General features: G+C 41.9%; 1 protein-coding gene across 1 annotated transcript in view; it reads left to right on the plus strand.

Annotated features, from left to right (window-relative positions):
* The first annotated feature begins 18,087 nt into the window (after nt 1–18,087).
* dpysl3 (dihydropyrimidinase like 3) overlaps nt 18,088–26,560 on the plus strand; it is a 42,671-nt gene continuing 34,198 nt past the window's right edge. The window contains exon 1 of the mRNA XM_080013661.1: nt 18,088–18,270. Coding sequence (XP_079869787.1) covers nt 18,232–18,270 — 39 coding nt within the window. The 5' untranslated portion in view covers nt 18,088–18,231. The remainder of the gene's footprint in view (nt 18,271–26,560) is intronic.

Consider the following 26,560-nt stretch of genomic DNA (forward strand, 5'->3'; position numbering starts at 1 on the left):
ACATCAAGTTTTATGAGATCTTATCACCCAGACTGGCCTGGAGTTATTTTGTGACCGTTTTACATGGTTTTTGCGTTCTCGTGTGGACGAAAATTTATTTTTTTTAAAACAAAAGGGAAAAATGCATTTTCTGAAGAATCCGTTTTCCTCTGAGCGTGGCCTGAGTCTCTACCAAACCTGGAAGTGGTGAACTACCAAGGGCGCTCTTTATCGTCACCTTTGCTTTCTTTACACATCTTTTTTTCATGTCATCCCTCCTGTCTTTCCTTTCCGATCGCCTTCATTTCATTCGCCCTCTTTGTTAATGGTTTAGTGTTTCTTTTTACGTTGACAAAATGCCTCTAAGAAAGGTCACAAAGGGTCATCAACATCATGGACTTTCTTTTTACTCATTTTAACTGAAATGCATTCACTCCATTGTATCTTATCAGCACCGCTCATTTAATACGACTGAAAATACCGTATTGACTCTAATATAGGTTGACCCTGATTATAAGACCACCCCCATTTTTCAAGACAGATTTTTGGAAAGACTTTTTGGAGACCAAATCTTGTTCCAAATCATTGTTTCAAATAATTTTATTTGAAAATATTAACAGCATGCAGTCGTACGGAGAATATGCAGTAGCCTATGTGCGAACGTAATGCAGAACCAAAGCTCACAAGACTGAGTGACACACAGGAGCTGGAAGACCCGCCTGCTTCTTTTGAATCAACCGTGGGTGAACATTTCGGGTTCCCAGTGAACTAGGACAGCAATGGAGTGGTGGATCAGACGAGGACGGTGTTGGCGTTGTTCGAAACACCCCTCCTAATGCACACGTTTGTTTTTTTATTATTCTACTGTATATTGATTGACATTTAAAAGTCCAGACCCTGAATGTAAGACAACACCATTTATTAGGCATATCCAGGAAAAAAAACTGTTTTATATTCTGGTCAATACGATAAGTTTAAAGCTGATGCATGTCGCTGTAAAACATCCACCCGTACCAAACATCCACCCCATCTACCAACATCTAAAACCAAGGAGTTGGATAATAACGCCATAAAAATGGTAGAAAACACGGTGATTCTACAATATTAAAATGGAAAACATGTCGTCCACTATCCCTCAAAATGCATAGAAACGGATTAGGAATCATTTCACAGGTCCGAGTATGACTGAATTAGGCCTATCCCTCTCCTCACTTAAAGGGAAACTCCATCTTTTAAGAGGCTGAGAGGTGTAGTATTTCCTGCATTTCACGAGAGCTAGGCTGGTCAATCCCCTCTGCAGCCATGCATTGCACTAATACAGTTAGCATGCGGAGACACAGGGATTAAATTGACATTGAGCTTCTCGCCTGAATCCGGGTTGGATGGACAAAACGTGAATTCCCTCCCATGCAGAGTATCCCTTAATGGGAGATTTAAGGAAATGTGTTCAGCTATTTTAAGAATTACCTGCGTTTTTGGACCGTACAATGGACCTTCAGACCTTTAGTGGGAAACAGGAGATTATTTATTACTGCAAATCTCTTAATACATAGAACGTACCTTTTGACATAGTGATTACAGGGCATTTAACCTCATTTCAGTTGATGCCTCTTGTCTGATTTCGATGTCTCTCTCTCTCTCTCTCTCTCTCTCTCTCTCTCGCTCTCTCCCAGATGGTGTGGCAACGTGGAGACCTTGTTTGTGACTGCAGTGTTATTTCTTTTTGTGGCCAAGTGTGGAGTGTTGAGTGTCGCAGTGGCTGCAAACGTTGTGGAAAAAGTCGTGGCCACTGCGGGTACGTGTGTTTTTCGGGGGAGGTGTGGAAAGCATGGAACCCTGCGTGTGGAAAGCCCCAACGGTTTCTCTGTGTGTGGAAGGAGCTGCTGCCGTCGCAGAACCTCCGACAACTCATATCTGACGAAAGCAAAATGAATACACGCCCACACACACAATTATACTGTACATACACATACGCACACACCCACTTTGACCAATACAAACCAAAGTCTTGGAAACGCTCTCTCTGCCATGCAGGGTCATAACGCACCCTTCACCACCGTTCAGCCAGGGTGGAAGAACCGACAAACTCACTGACGGACGATAGATGGATAGAGAAATAGATAGAACGACCAACCACCAGACCACGGCCACTCTCTTTTTCTTCTTCTTCTTCTTCTTCTTCTTCTTCTTCTTCTTCTTCCCTCCTTTTCTCTCCGAAACCCTGAAAGGGACGTTCATTTTGCGAATGCAGCTCCCCTTATGGACCCTGCTCTCCGGTGGGGTGTGGAAAGCAGGATTTTGATCCCGACGCTTCTGTTCTGGATCTTTTATTTGGACCTCTGGACCTTTGCACGGAAAACACGGCGTGGGGGGAGAAACGGGGGTAAAAAAAACAAACAAAAAAAAAACTCAGGTCGATAACGCCCCGGGGGGGCGTTGGAAGAGAAAAGAGGGGAAAAAGAAATAGGAAGCACCGGGGACGCCGAAAACTCGGAACCCAATCTTCATCCCCGGCTCCGGCGGAACCACTTGAACCAGCAGATCGGATCTATGGAAACTGATCAACTCTCTGGTTGTGATTTCATGTTTTTCTGTCTTCTTTTCCCCCCAAACTGTAATATACACATTTGTTCATATGTACATGCGTCTGGATTATTCCATGTTCTCTCTCTCTCCCTCTCTCTCTCTCTCTCTCTCTCTCTCTCTCTCTCTCTCTTTATTTCTGTGAATAGCTGCACCTCTCTTTAACCGTCTCTCCCCCGCAGCTTGAGCAGTTGACATACTCGGCAGTTTGTTTGTTTGTAGAACGACTCGGAATTGCTTCTGTTTTATTGTGGTGACGGCTGCGAAGATGAACTATATTTCTTTTGGAGATTATAAATGAGAAATTAGAAAGAAACGAAAAAAGGGGGGGGGGGGGGGGAACTGGAGTATGAACTTCAAATAGTGGAATATTTAACCTCCTCCCCCCTTTCCTCCCCTTCTCCTCTTTACCTCCCCTGTGTCTGCACCTTCCTCCCCCATTGTCCTTTTAATTATTTATTTATTTCTTTTGATTAATTCAGGAAGATTTTTGTTTAATGGTTGTTAAAGTTATGAACAAGAAATGGTAAAAGACCTTAAAAAAACCTAACTAAAAATGCTGTAATCCAATTTAGATTTTCGAAGTGACTTCACCTTCAATCGCCCCCATGAAAAAAAGTGAGATTTCACAGCGGAGCAATGTACAGTAATACTTTTACACCTCTGCTTTTTCTTACTTACTAAAAACCGGTTTGTTACTAACATGTCAATGCTACAGACTCGATACTGGTTTCCAGTTCCCCCCAGCCACCCGGTGGTAACGGGAGAAAGTGAATGCAATGTGACACCTGCTCGACCACTTCCCCTGTCTCTGCAATATTAACCAGTTCCCTTTGCTTGTTCCTGAACCCGAACCTGAGCTAGCGTGTCCTCTGTATTCCTCACCGTCCCATTCTGGCGTCTCATCACTATAGAAAAACCCACTTCACTTCAAGGGGAGCGACTGAGGCCTATTCAAACTCAGCTAAACGAGCGATTGCCTTAAATTGAGCTTTCCCGTTATTCCCCATATCCCTGATTTGTATGCTCCCTTTAAAGAAAAAGTGTTGTTTTTTTTCAGGCGGTTCGATATTATGTAAAGTAATGTAATGTAATGTTATGTATATTTTTCGGGGTTTTTTTTATTTTACAGACAATTTTATTCCTTTTTATTTATTTATTTTTTAATCTTTACCCTGTCTTCCGATTGATATTGAATCCCTCCTGATTTCCCGTAGATTACTAAATAAACGAAGGGAATAATGAAAAAAAAAAGTTCATGACCTTTACCCCTTGTATCTTCATTTGTTATATTTTCACATGATGCAATTACATGACCATAATGTTAAAATGTTAAAAATCATTCCGCCCTAAAGGAATCCCTCCATTCATGGATTCCCTTTCTGCAAGTGCTGCAGAATGGAAAAATCAATCTCTAAACAGAGATTCCTAACAAGGCTTTATATGATTTATCCTGTTAGGTCGAGCTTGTGTGTCTGTCTGTGTCGGGTGTCTGTGCGCAAGGTACACCGCATTATATATACGTGTGTGTGTGTGTGTGTGTGTGTGTGGGTGTGCATGCATAAATAACCTTATTCGAGGACCAGACACTACGATCAGAAGCAGCTGCAGTTGCTTCATTTACTCTGAATTAAATCCCATTTTTTTTATTTTCTTATCATCAGCTGAGCAGCAGTGACTATAACTTATTTTTCAACATTATACAAAATGTTCACTTCTATTATACCCTTTTTCAGCAGAGTACGAAACAATATTATTTTTCCTAATATGTCGATAATGTATGCAAAACAAAATCCGTCAAACAATTTCTATTCTACAGAAATTCAATTTCAGCCCCAAACAAACGTAGATGTCGACAACAGCATTATTGTGGTTCTAAGCAAAAGTGATTCTCAAGACATTCTTCTTTTCTTTTCATGTTCTTAAATATATGTGTTCATATTTCAGGGAAGCCTGTCCGACCATGTAATAACCACGGTTGGAACTATTGTTTGAAAATCTGTTGAGCCTATTGGTCGTTTTTTTTTGTGCGCCAGAGACCTCCTCTGGGTGTAAATGTGTGGAAGCCCACGGAGTCCAGCGTCATTCTACTGACCACACACGAGAAAATGGAAAATTGAGACATCGTCTCCAACAGGCCCTGTTCACTTTCCTTTGGCTTCACTTCCATCTGTCCTTTGTAATGATACAGGCGGCTGATAATCTCATTACGTCCTCTAATTACTGCCCTGGCTTCGACGGCTGCTTTGAAAGCCTCATTTGGGGGGGGGGGCGATATCCTGTAGGCTGCAGATGTTGTGGGTGAAGTTAAAGTGATGTCATCCCATACACGCACGCTTAATGTAGCTACGGTCGTTTAATGAAAGTAGGAATCGGATAAAATAATTCACTTGGTCAGAATGTATATGTGTTCTTGTAGATTTTGAACCATCTTCATAAAAAGATGCCATGGTCATGGTCACCATGGCAATATTCCATACAATGGCAATGGACCATTGTACACCTATATATTCAACCATGGTGATTTAGCCGTGAAATACCCCAAACATTTACAATAAATATCAAATGGTAACTGGACATTTTTGTCCTTTCAGTTCGCAGCTATCATGACGTTGCGTCGAGTCCAAGCCATCGAGTGGAATCTGATGATGATCGGATGCTTCTACGACCAGGCAGCCAGCGAACCCTTCCCGAATACATTTGGCTTTAATCTTTAGAAAGACGACACTCGGCAACAAAACGATCCCCCCCGAGCAGCGTCCCTATTCTTTCAGACAAAATATCGGATTCTCAGCAAAAAACAACCAGGGGTAAAAACGTTGGATAAAGCTGCTCGACTCACTCGACTCTCCTGTCCCACAAGTCATTTGAAAGCAACTGATGCAAAGGCAAGACTTCCAAACTGAGTGAATGGGGTGTTTGCTGTGCGATAGAACGTCAGCTCCACAACCTCCCCTCATGCTTAAATACCACTCGTGTGAGGGGAACAAACTGTCTAAACGCCCCCTGAGCCCAGGTTAATGCGGCAGAAAATACTCAGCATCAGTACCCGGGAAAATCCTTCATCTAACCCTTTGTGGTGTATTGGAACGTAAGAGTTGGTTTATGGAAAGGGAAATGGTAGACCGAGACTACACATTATCTCGACTGACGGATAAATAGATTAATCAAATCTCCCCAAAAACAGGCCAGTATACGCACATCCATAAGGCTAGACAGGAGCGGTAGTGCCATTTGATTTCTTGTGTCATCTCTGAGTAGTGTCACCAGAGAAAATGCGCTCTCGACATGAGCGCTGGATACGGGCGGAGTGAGAAGTCTGATGATTCCTGTAAACACTGGTTTCCTCCAGCATCTTCAAAAGCCTCGACTTCCAGCCAAAATTTGTCTATGGCCTGATCTCTTGAGAAACCAGCTGAAACCAGCCACATTCCTCCTCTGGGATTCTAATTTGTCAATTCGACAGGGGAAAAACTCCATTGGCAGGTCTTGTAGTCCTAGTAGACATCACAGACTTCAGGCACAGGGGCTCCAGTTTGTGCAACATGTCCATAGAAGCAGGTAAGCGTACTTTGGTATTGCGGCAGCATTAATTAAAAAAGAAAAAATCCATGTATTGCGATTCTCTCCTCCACTTCAGGCACAAACGTACTTTCCTCCAATCGCGTCATGAATGTGGCGCCCAGGTCCGCAGAGTCGACATGATCCAGATCCCTAAACACAGCCAGCTAGCCCCCCTTTTCCAACTTACAGTATTCATTCACAGTTTTTATTTCAATCAGAACAGGCCGGAGAAAGTGCATGTAAAGGCTGTCGGTTTTGTCACTCTACATGTCCTTTAATATCTGGGCAGAATAGCGGTGTTCTGCACTTGAAGCCACGTTGGCGTGAAGTCTGGGAGCATCCTCTTGTTCAACAATTCTATCCATGCAGTCTGCCATCACCAACCAACGGGTAAAACTCAGACTTATCAATTTCAAAGGACAGCCTCCGTTGCTTTTAGTCTCGTAGATTTTCCTATAGTCATACTGTTCGCTTGGCTGAATGGGCGAACAGTTGTGGTTTCCCTGGTCATATATTCAAGGTTGCTGGGGAGAAGCTGCATGGCCTTACTCACAATTATATCGAGCGAGTGGCAAATACAGCGAATGAGGTGTAAGCTTGGCTGATTTTCTTTGAGTAGGGTGAAAACTGAATGGTGTTTTCCCACCATAACGCTAGCACCATCTGTACTGTAGCAGTGCCCACCATGTTTTTAATCTGCAGTCTGTTCTGGTCTAGGAAGGCAACTATGGCACCCGTTATATCATTAACATCAACATCCATGAGCTCCACAACTCCAAGATAATTTCTGACAAACGTGTGCTTTTTTGAGTGGTATTTAACACACATGCAAAGGAGCTTGTTCACTGATATGTTGGTGGTTTGGTCCAGATGGAGGGAATAATGGGAATCATCAATATGCTCCATTAATTCTAAAATGTGGCCGTATCTTGTAAGATAGTATCAGATAAATCATCCACCGCGTTGATTGAGGTGGGACAAGCAACGTAGGTTGCTATCCTGATTTCACAGTGTTGCTGGTCATCTTTTATTGCACGTTGTCCCGCTATCGCCATGATACAGCAGAATTTTGGATGCTTAATACAGGACTTATTTCTTTTTGGCAGCATTTTCTTTCAAGTCATTTTGTTTTGCTCTGATGTCAGTGTTACAAAACATGCAACCGGCCTTCGCCTTTGCCTCCCACGACAGGTGCAATCCAAGTTCTGAGAGTTAGGTCGCTCTCCCACTGTTTTTGGTAAATCTTTTATCTATTTTTTTCACTCGGCATGGGGACTTAGGTATTTTCCGAACTCCAATGCACATAGCGGTAGCGTGGTACTTAAGATGAGAGCAGCGAAAACCACACCATCACACGTGATGACAGGCCAAGCAGTAAATCAACACATTGACCAGAGGGCCTTCCCTCGCCCCTAGTTACTATTGGACAGGTGCCCATCTCCCGGCCCTCATTACTCACGTTACTGGCTCCAATTGAAATATAAAATATACCTTGTGTCAATTGATCGAAGATCTGCCCGCTACAGAAAAACAAACAGAGTGTTAAAGAAATGTATTCTGCAGAATAATGAGAATGATACAGAGTACTTCGAAACAGTGGTCCGATCAGTCTGCCCTTGCTTCTACCAAAGAGGGTTTTATACCGATGAAAGGTTGTGTGCCATTGGTCAGGTATCATTTACAAGATTATGGCCCCCAATTATATCCCCGGGCGTTTCTCTCATACATTGGTTTCACGGTCAAACTCAGGTTACAGATACAATCTTACTATGCTATAAAAGAAACCACAATGCTCTGTCAAGCCCCTGGGACTACTCTGATCTCCACACAAGGTTGAGTGAAGATGGAATGTGATCTGGTCTGTATAATACAGTGTGGCGTTATCTGAAATAATGGTCTCTTCATGTGAGCTCTGAGAGACTCATTAAAAACCCCAAGGCAATGTGTTTAAAAAACTATGTAACGTACACAAAAGGCAATTGTCCTATATGAAACATGTGAAACGTCATTCAAAGAATCGATCATCTACGTTTTCTCTCACACTGTTGGTTATGATGTTGGTAAAATAAAAATACCCGCCAGCTTTTTTCAAAACCAGCCCAAATTCTATTTACCAGCCAAATGCAATTTTTTTTTCCGGCCTAGTGTGATCATAACTAGGCCGATCGGGTGGAAAACCGCCCAATCTGGCGAGTAGAACTAGTAGTTAGAGAGAGTGTTTTTTTGGAACGAAAGCATGTTAGACAGGCAGGTAGGGTTAGATACCAACAAGGATACAGGAACAGACATTGATGTTTTGGTTCCATTCAAGGTAAACATTTGAGCCACAGCCAGGCCAGAGATCTGTGATGACAGCTTGTTAGAGGAGGCTGGTTTGGTTTGGTTCCCACCTCACAGTGTGGAGCGACCTTGAACCAACTGACCGGCCGCTCTGTCTGGTGTTTCCACCTTTTCCCCTGATACTGTTGATACTATACTGATATAATACTGATACTTGTTTCTCTCCTCCACAGTAGTATTTCCTGTCTCTCACCCTTCTATTACAGCCCCCTCCCCCCTTCTCTCACACACACACACACACACACACACACACACACACACACACACACACACACACACACACACACACACACGCACACACGCACACACGCACGCACACACACACACACACACACACACACACAGCATTTACCACTTAATGGTATCTCCAGACATGTTGTTTCTTCTTTGGCCGATGAAAACTATCATCAAGTGTTAAAATAAAAATAAATTAAATACAAATAAAAAATAACAGAAGACCCTGCCTCAGTTTGGAATTTTCCCCATTTTATTTTATATTTTATAGATTTTTGTTGTGAGCTTTATAAAATGTATTAAGTTTAATTAGCCTACAATCATCTGTTATACACAAAGATTATATATATATATTCATAAAGCAATGCATACTATTCAGTAATGTGTATTGTTTGTTATAAATAATGACTAATTCCAGCTAACTGTACGCATTTTATTTTATTCAAAACCAATGCATTTCCTATCCACTAATTATATAATAATTTGATGTCTTTATTTAACAAAATAATTTATTTTAAGCAGTTAGTATATTTGTGTTTCTTTTTCATTTTCTGGTAATTTTTTGATATCTTATTTTAACATTCTGTGTTTTTTGGAGCTGTAAATTAAATGTGCATTGCCCTTTTTATTGCCTTCAGAAACCATTATATTATACATTATATCTCCATCATTCTGAACATTTTATCGAGTCATAAAATATTTTCAAGGGACTTTATTTGGCCCTGCTGTTAAATAAATTAGAGAGTAACTCTGGTCTCCTGCTGCCGTCTCCACTCAGCAATTTTGGGACCTGCCAAAAAGTGTTCACTGGCTGCTGACACGAACCAAACCTGCAGAGCAATCACGCCCCCCCCCTCTTACAGACCCCAAACAAGGAGAAACTACGGAGCGGTGTAACCTCCTGCTGCACCCTTTCTTTGTGTGGAAAAGGGAAAAGTCATCCCACCCGCAGTGCTCCAACGGAAAGGGCAGATGTTCATTGAGCTCCTGAAGTGGCGCTGAACGAAGAGCGCCAAAAGGACGCGCCAAGCGCCACCATTGTATGTGTCTCTACCATAATCTCTATTTCAAAGATAGACATCAGGCCCGGCGCCACGAGGGGCCCAGAGATGTATTTTCTCACTTTTTGCTGAAAATACCGTTCAGATTATGCATTCTAGCCATTCTAACATGACGTTCCTGACGTTCCGTTTCCGTGGGTAGACCCACCTTCCCGAGGCCTCGACTTCTGTGAGCCAATGGTGTTCAACCATTTACTCAGGGTTTACTCAGCTTTACTCAGGGTTCCGTTGTATTTAGTCTGTAAGCTTTCACTGATTTCACCTCATCAGTACACTAACATCGGTTTTCCGCACAGATTTCAGGCCAGAAATAAGCAGTCCAGTGGCTGGATCTTTACTCATATTAGATCTTCAAGGCCTCATTTAAATGTTTGTTCCAGAGCTGAACGGCTCTTTTTAAAACATGTTTTCTGGAACAGACATCTCACAAAAAACAGGCTGCGTTGTCTTATTTCACAGTGTGCGCGTTAGTAGGCCCAGCAGAGACCCCAGATGTATGTGCACGAGGACTGAACAAGTGAGTTTTGCATAACAGTTCCCCTTTAAGTTTTACGTACCCTATTGAAAATTAGCAAAAACAACAACGCATTGGCCAAGATACGAGTGTCATAGAGACGACAGCAATGGCAGAATTGAGCTGGTTTATTTTTCCGCTGGTTTGGCATGTTGGAGACGGATACGCTTAGCGCTGTTTGCGTGGGGCCGCGTGGCGCTGTCCCCGGTACTGAATGGAGCGGATGAGAGGTCGACGAAACACACCGCCTCGGTTCAGCCTGGCTTATATGTATATAGCTTTGGATATGATATAAACATATCATTGGGATACTTCTGCCTTGGCGGGAGGAGACAGAGCTTTATCCGTTTGGAGCAGCGGGGCGGAGTCTCGGTTGGCTGGGGGCGGGGTCAGTGAAGCCACAGACAGGTGAAGGGAGACACACGCCCCCACCCTGCTTGAACTAGACCGAGGGGCCTGTCAATCAAGACCACCTCCCCACGCCCCCCCAAAGATCTCCCCCCAAAAGCGACGCTTTTAAAGATCCCGACGCAGACACAAGTCAGAAGAAGGGGGCTGGCTCACCTTTTTAATGTTGTTATTTGATATAGAATTACATTATTTATTACATGCATTTGGCTTGTTGGCTTTTTTTTTTTTCTTTATTATGACAAAGATTGAAAATAATTTTAATCGAATCCAACCAACAATTATTTTTGTCTTTTTTTTCCCCCCTGCTGTTCAATTCGCTTCAATTTATACTCTGATAGTGTGGGAAAAAAATAAAAATTTTAAAAAGCTTCACTCATTTCCTCAAGTGCAGTATACTCAGTTTGTCGGAGAGTTTGGACTTTCACTCCGTGCAGTAGTACTTCATGTACCTGGTATGACGAATATTGTACTTGTACACTTAAAGTCGCTCTAAGCGCCCACACTTAAAGACACTTGTTTACTTACAGTAGAAACGTCGACGTGATACTTTTCACTTTTACCCGAGTATTTATACTTTTACTGAAGTGAAAGAGTACTGCTGTGCCGTCGTGTTGGGACCGTGGTGCCACCTCTTGTCCCGCTCCATCCATCCGCCTCACACGCACACCGGCGCCGCACCTGCCACCTCCTCCTCCTCCTCCTCCTCCACCTCCTACACCACCTCCTCCTCCTCCTCCTCCTCCTCCTCCACCTCCTCCACCTCCTCCTCCTCCTCCAGTCAGTTTTAATCCCAGCACCGCACCATGGCGGATCGCCGAAGGACCCGCGGGCAGGAGAAGGAGCAGGGTGACGAGCTGCCGGTGTACCTGGCCCGGCCCGGCGCGGCGGCGGACCCGGCGGACGCGGCGCCCCGGCAGCAGCACGGCGGGCTGTTCTGCAGCGTGGAGGGCGCGTACGAGAGCAAGACCATAGACTTTGGTGCCCTGAGCGTTGGCCAGCGGGGCTGCAGAGCCGCCAGGACCGCTCCCTCCACCGCCACGGGAGAGGCCCCCGGGAGGAGCGGAGACCGACCCTGCGTCCACGTCAAAGTGGCGGGGGAGAAGGAAGTCCTGCAGAACACGGAGGATGGAAAGGTAAGGACCCAGAGCTTAAACGACAGTAAAAGGTACAAATTCCCTGACTCAAAATGTGTAGTGAAAGCGGAAATACCACATTGACATTTATATTTAAGTAAAAAGTGTGTGTAAAAACCACACTAAAGTGTGTGTAAAAACCACACATTATAGTAACAGTGTGTGTGTGTATATTTATACTATATATATATATACTATATATAATATATACTATACTATATACTATATTTATATGTGTGTATATATGTGTATGTTTATACAGTATATTTATATATATATATATATATATATATAATATGTATGTATGTATGTATATAAATGTATATAAATGTGTGTAGTGTACTGTGTGTGTATATATATATATATATATATATATATATATATTTATGAGTTGCCCTTAAAGTCTTGCAACTAAAGTCTTAAAAGTACTTGTGCTTTCTGGTGCCCTAATATAACAGAAACTAGGATACTTCATGCAGATCCCGAATACAAGTTAAGATCAAATGGTTAAGGTGGTGTCATATACTCATACATACTAGTTTTTTAAATGTCTTTGGCTTGCTTTTGATACACATATACATAAATTCGAATCCCGCTTTGTTTTGAAACTAACGTAATGGGATGATGTTAGAAATGTAACAGAGTAAAAAAATTGTACAGATATTTGCGTTGAAATGTAATTGAGTAGAAGTTAAAAGTCTCAAAAACTGAATATACTTAAGTAACTTGAAAAATGTACTCAACTATAATTTTAAAATAGTACTGTACTCTGTTACTTTCCACCACCTGCATAATGTGTGTGTGTGTGTGTGTGTGTGTGTGTGTGTGTGTGTGTGTGTGTGTGTGTGTGTGTGTGTGTGTGTGTGTGTGTGTGTGTGTGTGTGTGTGTGTGTGTGTATTAAGGGATTTTGTGTAAAAAGTTATTTTAATCTTCTAAAATTACTCAAACTGCTCACACTGGTTCAGAATATTTTAAAATATTTTTCATTTATACATGATCTATTCATTTATTTACATTTTTATTATAATATAAAATATATTTATTAAATCATTAAAACCTGCTTCCAGGGACTTTATACTTCAGTTTTCAGGGGGAATAGGGCAGGACACAGGGACTTTCTTTCCAATTTATAGTCAGTTTACATTATTTTCTTGTATAGTTTATTTATTTTTATTCAAGCCACAATTAAATCCTCAATTTGGCGAACTGATAAAAGACCTTATCAATATTGATACTGTAGCTTTCCAAACCATGACTCACATCTCACATATGCAAAACATTCTCTGGAAAACAAATGAGTCGGTTTAACTCTAATGGACTCTTGTTGTCAAATGTAAACTGGAAAATGCTGAAAAAGAAACATGACTTTGTCAGATTCTCATTATGCCACAAGAAATACTATTTATTTAGGTTATTGGGTAATCATTAGGGATAACACTAGAAAGTGATGATCAACGTGTGTACTTGTTTTTTGTTTTATTTTGTTAAAATTGGGTTCACTGATAATAATTCTGTGTTGGGTCATAGGCTAAGTTAAGGGAGGCCAACTTTCTCACAACAACAATAATAATAATAATAATAATAATAATAATAATAATAATAATAATAATAATATAAACAAAGAAATTCATATTGAGACATGCTGCTTGTTTGTAAGTTTTTCAAACGACAGGTGAGGGTCAAAGGAAAATAGGGAAAGATTGTATCGGTCAAGATTGAGGGACGCAGTATTCCTGTGTAATGTTTCCGTCCATATGATGCATTTATAATGTCCCATAGTGCAACATTATTCACACGTATTATTTATTAAGTGCGGATGTCAGTAGATTTTGTGCTATTCTCTAATAACGTAGGTGCCTCTTCCACTCCAAACTGAGAGACAGAAAAAGAAAATCCTCCTTTGTCTCTTTAAAAGACACAGAACACACTTGCACTCTCACAGAGGAGTTCAGTCCTGGCTCAGAGCAGAGAAAGCCCATTAAATAAAGTGGGGATGATTATACTGGTTAGTCATGGCTACACACACACACACACACACACACAGGCGCGCGCATGCACGCACGCACGCACACACACAAACACACACAATGGTCTGGCTGATCTGATGTTGTGATTCTGTGTATGCAATAGATTGATAGAACAAAGATAGGAATTGATCGTGTATACCTTGTTTTTCAGTATATATACTGTATATATATTTTTTTTTTTATTATCATAAAATTATTATATTTGATGTATTTTTGGGTTACTTTTGGCCACCCAAATAGGACACTTCAAAAGACAAGTGTGCCTTTGTATCTGTACTTCAAATATATTGATATTTCGTACTATTAATGCATTCTACATGTGTATTGAATGATATTGAAGTATATTTTACTATACCTTTATGTATGCACAATAACTATACTCACCCTCCAGAGTGAGTAGAGGAGTAGTCATCCAGAGGAGGCATTTGGCATCTCCGGCACTTTTTTATTTTGTAGATTTAGATTCTCATTGCAGAAAAGTGAGGACATTTTAAAAACGGACTCTATTAAAGACATGCAGAATAAAATAATTATATATTACCCACGTTAAAGATACTCTTTGCAGAAAACACAGTCTCTGCTGGCCCTTGGCCTCGGTAGTCATGTCAAAGTCATAATGTTTTCAATAATTCCACAGTTGAACCCTTCCATCTCTAGAACCTGTTTACCTTACAGTTGATACGACTTCAACCTCCTTACCTCCTTCAGTGTGTGCGCCAGGCGGCTTGCTGGTGGCAGCAGCGGAAACTGCAACCCCGCAGTTGACTCAGCATCAAGTCAACAGGCTAGTTCCTCCAAAGGTTCCGGTTCTGATCCAGTTTTCCTTCGTAATAAAACGCATGCCTCACATCAACGCCATAAAAACATTCTGTTTCGAATTTGTTGAGGATTTAAATTCCCCATCGCCACAGGAGGAAGACTTTATTTAAAATTTATAAAAGCAGCATTCAATTGTTCACAACGTCACGGTTCACAAACAACTTCATGTCTAATATATATTATATATATATTATCAAATGTTTATAGAATCTACTTTGTAGATAAGAGAGAAACCGACACAGGGCGTGTCAGTAGAAGGTGGAAGGTGACAGAGAGAGAGAGGAAGGAGGGATCTGCGGAAACTGCAACCCTGCAGTTGACTCAGCATCAAGTCAACATTGTGTGTGTGTGTGTGTGTGTGTGTGTGTGTGTGTGTGTGTGTGTGTGTGTGTGTGTGTCATTAGTCAGGACAGTGAACTGACAGCACAGACATGACACACTCACCAGGCGCTGGTCACACTGACGAGGCAAGTTTTTCTTTTCTTTTTTCTTTTGTAAATAACTGACCAGCAGAAAAATAGTGTTGATACCTGATTCATGCCTCAATGCATTGTGTGAGAGCATCAAATGTAGTTTGAATTGAAACAATAATTATATAATAATTATAATAATAATAATAATAATTCATATTTTTTTTTGTTGTTGTTAGTATTATTATTATTATTATTATTATTAATAATAATAATAATAATAATAATAATAATAATAATAATAATATCATAATTGCATGAAATTGCATTGAAATTTCTTTCATGTGCCAGATTTGCTTGGAAATTCAATACATGTTTACTCCAGTGGCCAAGAATTTATTTACGAGGAACTCCATTAGAAGCTCCATTGATCCAGCCATTAGACATGCTCTTGGTCTGATTGGAGAGAGAGAGAGAGAGAGGAAGACAGGAAGAGCGGAAGACAGAGGCAATTAGCCCTATTGTCTAGTCTTTAGCGTGGTGTTGGGGCCTGCAGCGTTTGCTGATACAGTATACATTTATCTTAAATAACAAATTTTATTTGCAAAGTCAGACTGATGTGGCATCATGTTGCTTTGCCTGAAATGTGGAGTGGGTTTTCATTGTGGATTTGTCCCCACAAGTATGGAGAAAAGTCTGAAACCTACCTCATAACTCCATGAGGGGTATTAAACTATTATAAACTTCACAAAGAACAAATGCCATCAGCAGATGTTAGATAAGGTTTCTAGATCCCGTCAAGGTTTTTTTTTCAATAACAAAGGGCAACTGGGACCACGGATTTCATAGCGATGGTGGTGCGAGGGGACATGCTCATAGGAAAGACAAACTCAGTGACGTACCTGCAGTGCCCACACAACCACACACAAGGAACACCGCCACACACCGCTTCTCTTACGTCAACACCTTGGTGACTACATTTTGAGGATCTGCACATTTGACCTCTGACAGACTCACATCAATGTCCGGCCGTGTTTGTCCCTTGTCGCTCACTGTCGCTCAGCGTCCTCGGTCCCCGAGGCCTGAGGACGCTGAGGTCAGGCCTGGAAAGGACACGTCAGGTCATGTCCAAACTACCCGGCGTCATCCATACAAACAACTCAGACAGTGGTCAGGAGGTACTGTGCATGCAGAGTTTTCTGATAGAAGGTATGTGATGTGACATTCACAAAATACAAAAAATACCATGTATTAAAGTTTGTCTCCTGATTTTTTTTATAGCCCATGGACTTAGATGGATCACAAAGCTATATGGTTTATTTACGAATGGGATATAATCTAGAATCTACGTTACATTGTATTTCACAGACTATGTTAAAAAGACGCAAATATCATATCAATAGACATTACTTCAATGTCTATATGATTGCATTTTTGTATGATGTATCACTGAATGCACACATAGATACATGGACAAAAACACACACACACACACACACACACACACACACACACACACACACACACACACACACACACACACACACACACACACACACACACACATTATTATGGGTGCATTAGTGGCTGCCGGTAGGGGCTTGAGGGTGTAGCCTGGTCCTCAGATCCAGACAATAGAGGCACATGGCATGGTGGGGAGCGTGTGTGTGTGTGTGTGTGTGTGTGTGTGTGTGTGTGTGTGTGTGTGTGTGTGTGTGTGTGTGTGTGTGTGTGTGTGTGTGTGTAATGGAGGGAGAAGCTGTGTGACAGCTGTTGCTTTGTCAAGTGTTTTTTTTTTTTTGTCCATGTTAGCAAGAGCAAAACACCACTCACTCTAAAAGTAAATAATGATGTAGAATAAAGATCTAAATGGATTATAGCCACATTAATACTAGTAATTAATTATATGTATATATATATATATTGTATATCTATTATTACTATTAAATTATAATAATAATAATAACCTTTATTTGTCTAGCACCTTTTATACACAACATGCAACTCAAAGTGCTTTACACTGATTTAATCCGACACAACTGTAATAATAACAACAATAACAATTACAATTACAATAACAATAATGAATATAGCTGCAGGCAGCAATGCATGGGGTCCAGTTCAGTCATGTTAGGTAAAATCTTCCGTGTTTCCGTAATGCTGTGATCAGCCTTCAGTCCACCAGTGCCTTTACATGTGATGTTTTTTTTTATAATAAACTGTGTATAAATAAAGACATGTTTACTTTAAATGAAGTATCTAATTTTTCACATGTTTTTTCACATGAGTATTTCTCATGCTCATGTGTTCGACCAATCACCGTGCACTCACGTCACTGAACGTTCCTCTTCTGTCGCTCAGTTGAAATATCCCTCAAGAGACCTGGATCATGCGGTGCGGACACAAAAGACAAGACGCCTGAAACGTCCTGGTTCGAAAGAGACCTCAACCATCTCTCTGTGTACTACTATTACCACTACTACTACTACTACTACTACTACTACTACTACTACTACTAATAATAATAATAATAATAATAATAAAAATAATAATAATAATAATGTCAAAAACAAACAAATGCAAAATACATTTAAAACTATAAGTTATGTTTGTGTGTATTAAAGATCATTCAGAGTCAGACAGTAGTTTAGGGTTAGGGCTGTTCTCTTATTGGCTATAGGACAGAGCCTGCTGCTATGATCAATAATTACTGTATTTGTTTCATTGTCAATGTCAATTATGTCTATGATTAATGACCACAAACTAAGAGTCTAAGCCCATTATGTTCAGTTAAAGTAATTGAGGTGTAGGACTGGGAGTTTATATTAAATCAAAAAGCCCCCCCATATGAAAGACAAACATCCCTGATATCCCAGTAATCCCAGTCATGCAGACAACTGGAACGGCAGCTGCTCTTCGGTGCCCTCTAGTGGCCAAGCCGCGCTACTGCGGCATTTCTCATTGAGCGTATTGAGGGAGGGGCTGGGAAACTGGACCACAGACGCTCCTCTGTCCCTTACAAGCACTTTACCATTCCCAGGATCTCCCATCCGAGCAGGAGCCGCCGCAGCATCCATTCAAAAAAAAAAAGAAAGAGGAATATCTTGGGTTTTTTCTCCTAAAGACCTCTTCTTCAAAGGTGGAACCACATAGACATGTCTTATCAAGGGAAAAAGAACATCCCAAAGATCACAGTGAGTAGGCGGCTACACAGCACTTCTGCTGCGAAGCACTGCATCGGGTTTGCATGTCTTGTGCAGTGGTAGAATTATTTTTATATTTCCTTTGTGTTTTGACTGGGGAGGCCGGTGGAAAATACAGAAGGCACTGGCTGGCATGCCTCGCTGCCATAGTGACAGCCAGAGCAAGGCGTTTTCTTAAAGGTGTCCTGCAGCCTCTTTGTTGAGGGTGTCATGGTTGGGTTTTTTTTTTTTTTGCATGCGCAGAGCCGGCTGTTATATGTTGGATGCAGGTTGATTTTCTTAATTTTTCCCAATGCGTTTTATGTTTTTGAACGCTGAACTGATATATGATGTTGATGTTGCGTGTGAATGCAATGAATGCACGGTGTATCGCTGCAAGTCACGCCAGTGCGTCTAGCGCCATGAAGTGATTCAGAAAGATAGGTAGATAGATAGATAGATAGGTAGATAGATAGATAGATAGACAGATAGATAGATAGATAGATAGATAGATAGATAGATAGATAGATAGATAGATAGATAGATAGATAGATAGATAGATAGATAGACAGACAGACAGACAGACAGATAGATAGATAGATAGATAGACAGACAGACAGACAGACAGACAGACAGACAGATAGACAGATAGATAGATAGATAGATAGATAGATAGATAGATAGATAGATAGATAGATAGATAGATAGATAGATAGATAGATAGATAGATAGATAAAACAAATAGGCAATGCAAAAATAATACAAAATGAAAAAAAAAACGACAATATCAATCCACTTGAAAGCTACTCGATGAATTACTAAATTAAATAAAACTAGTTGATTAATAATTGAATCCAACAGTTTTTCCATTAATGATCGCATTTAAAAAAAAAAAAAATGGGTTTGTTTGTTTGTTTGTTATCTCATCCCGTACGAAATAAATAAAATAAATGTCTCCACGCAGGCTGGGCTTACGTGTTGTGGGGTGGCGCAGAGGAGGAGAGAGAGAGGGAGAGAGGGAGAGAGCGCCCACGCCCATTCGTATCGCCTTGTAGTAGAGCGGACAAAACAAGAGCTCTTACGTCAACGGTGCTTCGAGTGACACTGATTTTGGGTGGAGCGGAGGTTGAATTCGGGGCGGCGCAGGGGCGGAGGGAGGTGCGCGGAGGAGCCGCCGCTGCGGAACCGGACCCTTTGTCCCTCCGCCCAAAGGGCGTCGGAGGAACCTGCCGCAGGGGTCCGCTGCTCTCGCCTGCCGTGGCGAACGGTGGTCATGACGTCGTCACACGTCACTCACCCGACGTCGCTCGTCGGCTTTTCGACGCCGATAAAGTTATTTGAGCTCGTGCGACTTCACCATTTTGTAATTGAGTCGAATAAATAATAAGAATTTAACTGGTGTATATTTTTAAATGACTCTGTGTATTTATTTGTTTATTTGATTTGATCGTTTTTACATTTGTATTGGTGTTTATACTTTCATCACTCGTGTGTTCATTAATTTCAATTCAATGTTTGATTCAGTTACTATCGTGAAGCCAAACTCAGCGCTTCAAACCACCTCTTCAGGAACCAATGGGTGACGTCAGTCGCTGCCTCCGTTTTTTTTTTGTACGGTCTGATTGCAGATCAAATATGAGGAAGCCTCGGCTACTGTTTCCACCTCATTACTGGTATGTTCTGTTGCCTGCTTCTATTACAGGCCAAAGTGGGTCAGATTCTCGTTGTGACTGTTGGAGTTCATTTTGCTTGATCCAGATCCAAGTAGTAAAAGGTAAGAGGAGGAAATTGCAGGATTTTAGGCTTTCACATAGAGGGAGGGACGACAATCTTCGGGCCGGAACCTCTCAAATTCCGCCCACGTAGATGTAACTGGTGTTGACCTCTTGTGCTCTACTACTGACCTGCTGTTCCTTCTGTCTTAAGTCCTTGAGAAAAGAGAAAGCAGAAGACTGAATACTTGAATACTTCACTACACAGTAAATAAAACCAGACAGAAAAAGAAACATCACAACCGACACGTCACATTTTGACCTGCAATACCGTTCAAAAACAAACCCATGTAATCGAGCAAACAATCCGGTATTAAATAGCCTTATATGGACAGCACCAAAAAACTAGATCAGTGGCATATAGCCTTTATTTTTAGGGATCCTTCCCACAGGGATGGATACCTATTGTTATTGTTCGGATTTTTATTATTAGTATTCTTGGCATTTTTCAGGCTAAAAGTGTCTGGAACAGGACAACCACTGGAGCTAAGGACACCATATCGATCTACATTCAGAGCAGGAATTAGTGAAAAACCGATGAAATTTGACTGGAAGTAGCCGAACGTTTGCGCATTCCCCCACGCCAAGGGGTCTAAACCTTCCAGTCGGGTGGTGGAGCGAGAGGAGTTTGTGAAGTAAGATGCTGTGTGACATCATCATCCAATTCCTTATGTGCAGGTTGTGGCTACAAACGCACATTCGCACTTTGCGAGCTACGTTGTGTAAACTCCATCACTCTGTAGTGGTTGCAAACTGTGTGTCTGTAGATGTGTGTGTGTGTGTGTGTGTGTGTGTGTGCGCGCGTGTATCACCTTACCTGCTTGCATCCGCAGGACTTTCGATATTTTATCCCTTTTTGTGTAAATATAAACGCATTCTGTTTGGTGGCGTGTCCTGTTTGTGTCCTCAAGAATGGACTTTGCTTGCAGCTCCAGAGGACGGGTCAGAATCGTGTCCGTTTTATTATATTATCAGTGTTGGCATTCAGTAAATAACACACACACACACACACACACACACACACACACACACACACACACACACACACACACACACACACACACACACACACACCTCTACACGCGCTGAGCAGAACTGACAACTCTTACACATTCAAAATTCTCACACCCCAAATCCCAGTTGCGTGGGTGTGTTTGGGTGGGTGTGGGTGGGTGTGGGTTAGGACACACACACAACCCCACCCAAACAAAATCCCACTCTCACTCTGAACTATATGAAAACGTTGGCAGCCCTGACTGTTGAGTGAAACCAGTCATGAAAATTTACTCACATGGCAACAAAGCGTTAGTCGGAAATATTTATTTAGGAGCCTAAACCTCATATTTCAAGACATTGACGCTAAACAGTAAGAATGGTGGCCTACGAAACCCAACACTCAGCTTTTTGAACAACTAATGTAATTCAGCACTTGGCCATTGCAAACTTCAAATGAAACATAGTTGGCTTCACAGCAATGCCAGCTGTCTCAAATTAAAAAACAACAATAATGTGTTATATATCTGGAGACACATTATAATGCTCAACATGAGCCAAAATGGAATCTCATAAAACGCCGAAATCGAACTCTAAATACTGCAGCAGTATCTACATGATTGTTCCTTATCGTCGTCTGGTGTTGTCTCGTGTTGGCAGATTTTTTATATATTTTTTTCGACTCCTAGTTGGTACTAATGAAATCAGATATATCACTATAAATATCAAAATAGATGCATTGATACATATAGAAAAGCAAAGGTGGTGCTCCTAGTGTGTACTAGGATGTAATAGGACGTCAGGGCTGCAAACCCCTCATTTTGTACTGCAACCCTCCCCACCAACGTATTTAAGTACTTGAAATTACGTGGTACTCAAGTGTAAATGTCACCTTCACCTCATATTTAAATTTGAAGACACATTTGCTCCCTAATTCATGATCCTCAGTTGGTTAAACAATGTTGTGTCGATGGTACAGTTTTTGGCTGCCTTAATAATGGTTTTTCTGTAGTTGTCAGCAGTACAAAACTCAAACCTTTACCATTATATAAAAAACTCTTTCAGTAAAAACAAAAAGCACCTTTAGGTGGTGATGAAATGTTTAGCTCTTTTTGAGACTCTTTCGTTTGATTCGGTCGGTGTAACGCGTGGTGAGCGAGGGAGTTGAGCGAGTTTTCAGGTTGGAGACCCGCTCGCTCGCTCGCTCGCTCGCCCACACTCACTGAATGAAAACCTAAGGAGCTCGGCTCACAGCTTTTCAGAGTCTGCGACTCCAGAGCCCCGGCTCTCTGGTGAAGCAGTGTGCGCCTGGCTGCCGTTACTGAGTCGGGAACGGATCGAGCGAATGAACAAATGACTCTAGACTTCCGAGTAATTTTAAAGATTTGTTCAATATGGGTGAATGTTGTCGGGATAAAAGTGCAACGCAGCATGTATTCCTTTGAACCCCTTCAGAGTGCGGAACTACCTGACTAAAAGCCCTCAGCTGGGTTGCGTTCCAACCCTCATTTCTCCGCATGCCCGCTTGGTTCCAGCTGTTTCCTTGTGTCGGCCTCCATCCAGCGTAGCTCCGCTGGGTTTCTAGGTGTGGCTGCTCTCCCCTCGTCCCCTCACAGTAGCCTCAGTGTTGTACCACTCTGGCACATGTCGCCGCTAATCCCCTGCAGCTGGAACAGACATCTCTTGGCAGCGGCGGGGGAGGCTGGTCGCAGATCTGCCTGCATGAAAAGGACCGCCACCCCCGCTATCCACCATCCACACACCCTACCACCCCCACCCGACGTGCCACAAAACCCAGTGCCAGCTCTGATGCGGGCGAACAGAGAAGTCGGCTCGACTGCAAGCTAAACACTCAGTGATTGTGACCACCCAGATGTTGCCGTGCGGATCGCCATGGCGACCTACATAAAGAAGTGATGTCAGGAAAAAATACAAGCTATCTGCAGGGCCGTCTGGTGGGGGATGTGACGTGGCAGACACACACACACACACACACACGCACACACACACGCGCGCACACACACACGCACGCACGCACGCACACACACACACACACACACACACACACACACAAACATATAAACATCTCTGACTGCAGCATATAAATAAGTTTGTAATTCGGTCTGCTTGGCTCAATCAGAACCATATTGGACTTTTAGCTGCCACGGTTATTATTTAGTTGTACCATTCCAGCCAATTACAAGATCAAAATTCCAGACGACCAGGGACTCTCTCTCTCCCTCTCTCTCTCCCTCGCTCTCTCTCTCTCTCTCCCTCGCTCTCTCTCTCTCTCTCTCTCTCTCTCTCTGTGGAGGAGGCCGATGAGAGCCTCTGCAACTTACTCAGATTGATAAGTCTGAGAGAGAGAGAGAGAGAGAGAGCGAGAGAGAGAGTGGAAGAGCACTGGTCTTTTCAGCATAGGGGTAAATATTTTTGGTCGCCAAGCAACAGGGCTGAAACAGGAACTGGCGAGCTCGCGTTATGACTTTCCTCTTCCAGCCGCCGATCCCTGTCTCTGCTGTTCCACATGGACTCCCACTCTCTCTCCCCCTCCCTCTGTCTCTCTCTCTCTCTCTGTCGCTCGCTCTCTCTCAGCTAATGGAGGACTGTGTAACCTCTTGGCTCCTGTGTCGGGTTTCTTTGGCCGCAGTGTTTTCCAGCGTTACCAATAACTCGGGACAGTCCCAGGGTATTATTATTCTGTGCCCAGGAGCGCCTGTTAGTAATTCATGTCCCGCTTTATTAGCGATTCTCACTTCATCCTCGGCGAAGGTGGAATATCGGTGTCGTTGTGTAGTAACAGTAGTAGTGGCACAACATCCTGCCGTCTATTTTTGCCTGTCTGACCGACGCAGAGAGAGGGAGACGGTTTCCTGTGTTATGTTTTGGCCTTATTTGGAGATAATCTTTTGGGAATGCTGCTGTATCACTGCATTTGGGACTGGGCAGGTGAAAACAAACAGGGATGAACAAACAACTCTAATTAAAGCTTAGAATATACAGTATATACTTCATATGGGCAGCAGTCTTGAGTTGTTTTGTCATTATGTTTCTGGCCTAAAAGTGTCAGGCGCTCAGAAACCAAAAGGCTCATGAGTTACCAGATTTGGAGAACTGCATTAGGGGTGAACTGCACTGACTTCTCGTCGTATTTAATTTAATTAATTCTGATATCCGTGGGTGAAATGTCGGCATCTCCACCTTTTGTTGAACTACTGGACCAAAAACCTGTGTAAATGATGACTTTAGGGATGTGTCGGCCATCTGACTCTTCTGGGTTTGGTGACTCCACAAAGACATTATTGATGTAAAAAAGCCAGCCAAACAATATTCAACACGCGTTACATACAACTTTTTATTGGAGAATGACCTCAAAACTCGGTAGCAACTGCATCTCGACTATATATCGCCGGCAAAACAACCCTCATGATGTCATTTTGGAACCCTTTTCCCCCAGTTGTCAACAGAAAAAGGGGAACGATGACATCATGGTCGGGGTGCGGCATATAGACCCACACACCCCAGAGCAATGCGTGTTTTCTGCCCTGATTTACTCTGTGTTGGGCTCCCATTACTTTTGGTTCAATGATATCATAAAATTGGGCTGGAGCTATTGAGAGTGACCTTAAATTCAGGATTCAGGAATATTAAAACCAATCCTTATTTTTCCACGTGAGAGCTCTTTAGCCACTGCGACACTCAGCCACTTGGTAAGCTCTGTGCTAGAGTGTAGTCAGCAAAATGTGATATTGTCCTTGTTATGCATCACAAAATGAACACCCACCATGTGCTGTATCCATTTCCTCCTCAATCAAATGCAAACTACAACCCAATTCCTATTTACAAAGTCAAGCAGTATCTGGCTTGAGGGATATAATAACCAATTATCGACAGTATCTACTATAATCTGACCAACGGCTTTATCATGGGCTGATGAAATACTTTAAAAACTAGGCTTTAAAACCACTTTTACCCTTGTCCTTCACTGGAAGAACACTTTGCTTCTCATCCAAAAGTTACTAAATGAATAATAAATTGCTACCATCACAAGGAATAGAACCATATTTTCTATGTGCTAGGGCACAGGGGTGTCAGAGGCCGGGGTTTGGGTTAGTTCCTACCACCTCCGATTATTTATCGTTGTCTACATTATGGCGGGGACATGCAGTAACACAAAAATATAAACATACATTATCCCAGAAATGTGAGTTAATGTAGCAGTTCTAATTGATGCGGCCAATGACAGAAATATAAGATATATCAGCTTTAACAGAAATACTGTATTTGGCCATAACCTGTTATTGGCTGGATTATTAATTTGGTGCCTGATTGATTGGAATTTGAAGCAAGCCAAGGCCAGATGCTGTTGTAATGTGTAGTAGCTATACCATACAGTGTATTTCAATATCTGTAGGTTAGGAATCAATAACTGACTGGTTTATATCCATTCAGGATAAAAACAAAAAATATATATTTTATGCTGTCTGTGTCCATCTGTATGCCTTTAAATGGAAAATAGATTTACTACAATGACAGCACAATCTGGGAAACTCTGTGACATTTGGATCTCACACAGTTTTACTTATTATTCTCAAACAGAATCATACACATACTGTATACTGTACATAGGTCTACATTAGGCCTAGGGCTCATATATGCTATACATTTACATTTCCTTTAGATGTCAAATTGGAACCAGGATTGGATACCAAAAACAATACACAATATACAAGGATAGCTTTTTAACCAATGCTGGTCCCTCAAATCCAGATCCTAATCAATGACATCACACCAATGCCCTCAAATCATGCTTTCTTTCCTGCTGCTCATCTTACTAAAGCAAGCCTCAAACTTGAACCCAGCCTCTTCCCAGGTCTGCACATGTTGGTATAGATCCAAAGTGAAACTAGTAACACTGCAAGTGCCGGAGCTGCCAAGTTGATAATAGCATTCATTGTTAAATCAGAAATTCCCTCCTTATAGAAAAACATGCAAATCGAACGTAAAATAGAAAAGGGTGACCAAACTCAATCATAATGATTAATTCCAAAATATTAAACGTACTTTACCAGCTCCACTCGACTAGCATTTCCTCCATGGTGTCCTAAACCCGCTGGATTGGACCGGTTCAGGTCTGGGTCATGTGAGCGGCCCGGTGCCCTCTGTTCGGCCTGGCCACGGAGCACGGCAGGAATGCCCAAGCAAAGCCTTGCGAGCAATTTTTACTCGCTGCAATAATAATAATTTCATAATTTTCTGTAGATAAAGCTTTCCATCCACGGTGTCTCCTGGTGTTGGCGGGTTCTGCTTTTTCATTGGTATTGTAACAAAAGCTGTAGAATTCACCACAAAGTCATTTCCTCTGCAGCGACGATTGAGACGAGTGAAATGGGAATGGAAAGAAGATTAGCAGTTTCATTACATCACACTTGGTGATGTGTAACACTTAGGTCTTACAGTGAAGTATAATAATAATAATAATGTTAAAAACGTTGATAACGAGGATAATAATAGTTATAATGGTGATGTTAATACAA

The sequence above is a fragment of the Zeus faber genome, assembly GCF_960531495.2.
Source record: "Zeus faber genome assembly, chromosome: 14".
In the NCBI taxonomy this organism is placed as follows: Eukaryota; Metazoa; Chordata; class Actinopteri; order Zeiformes; family Zeidae; genus Zeus; species Zeus faber.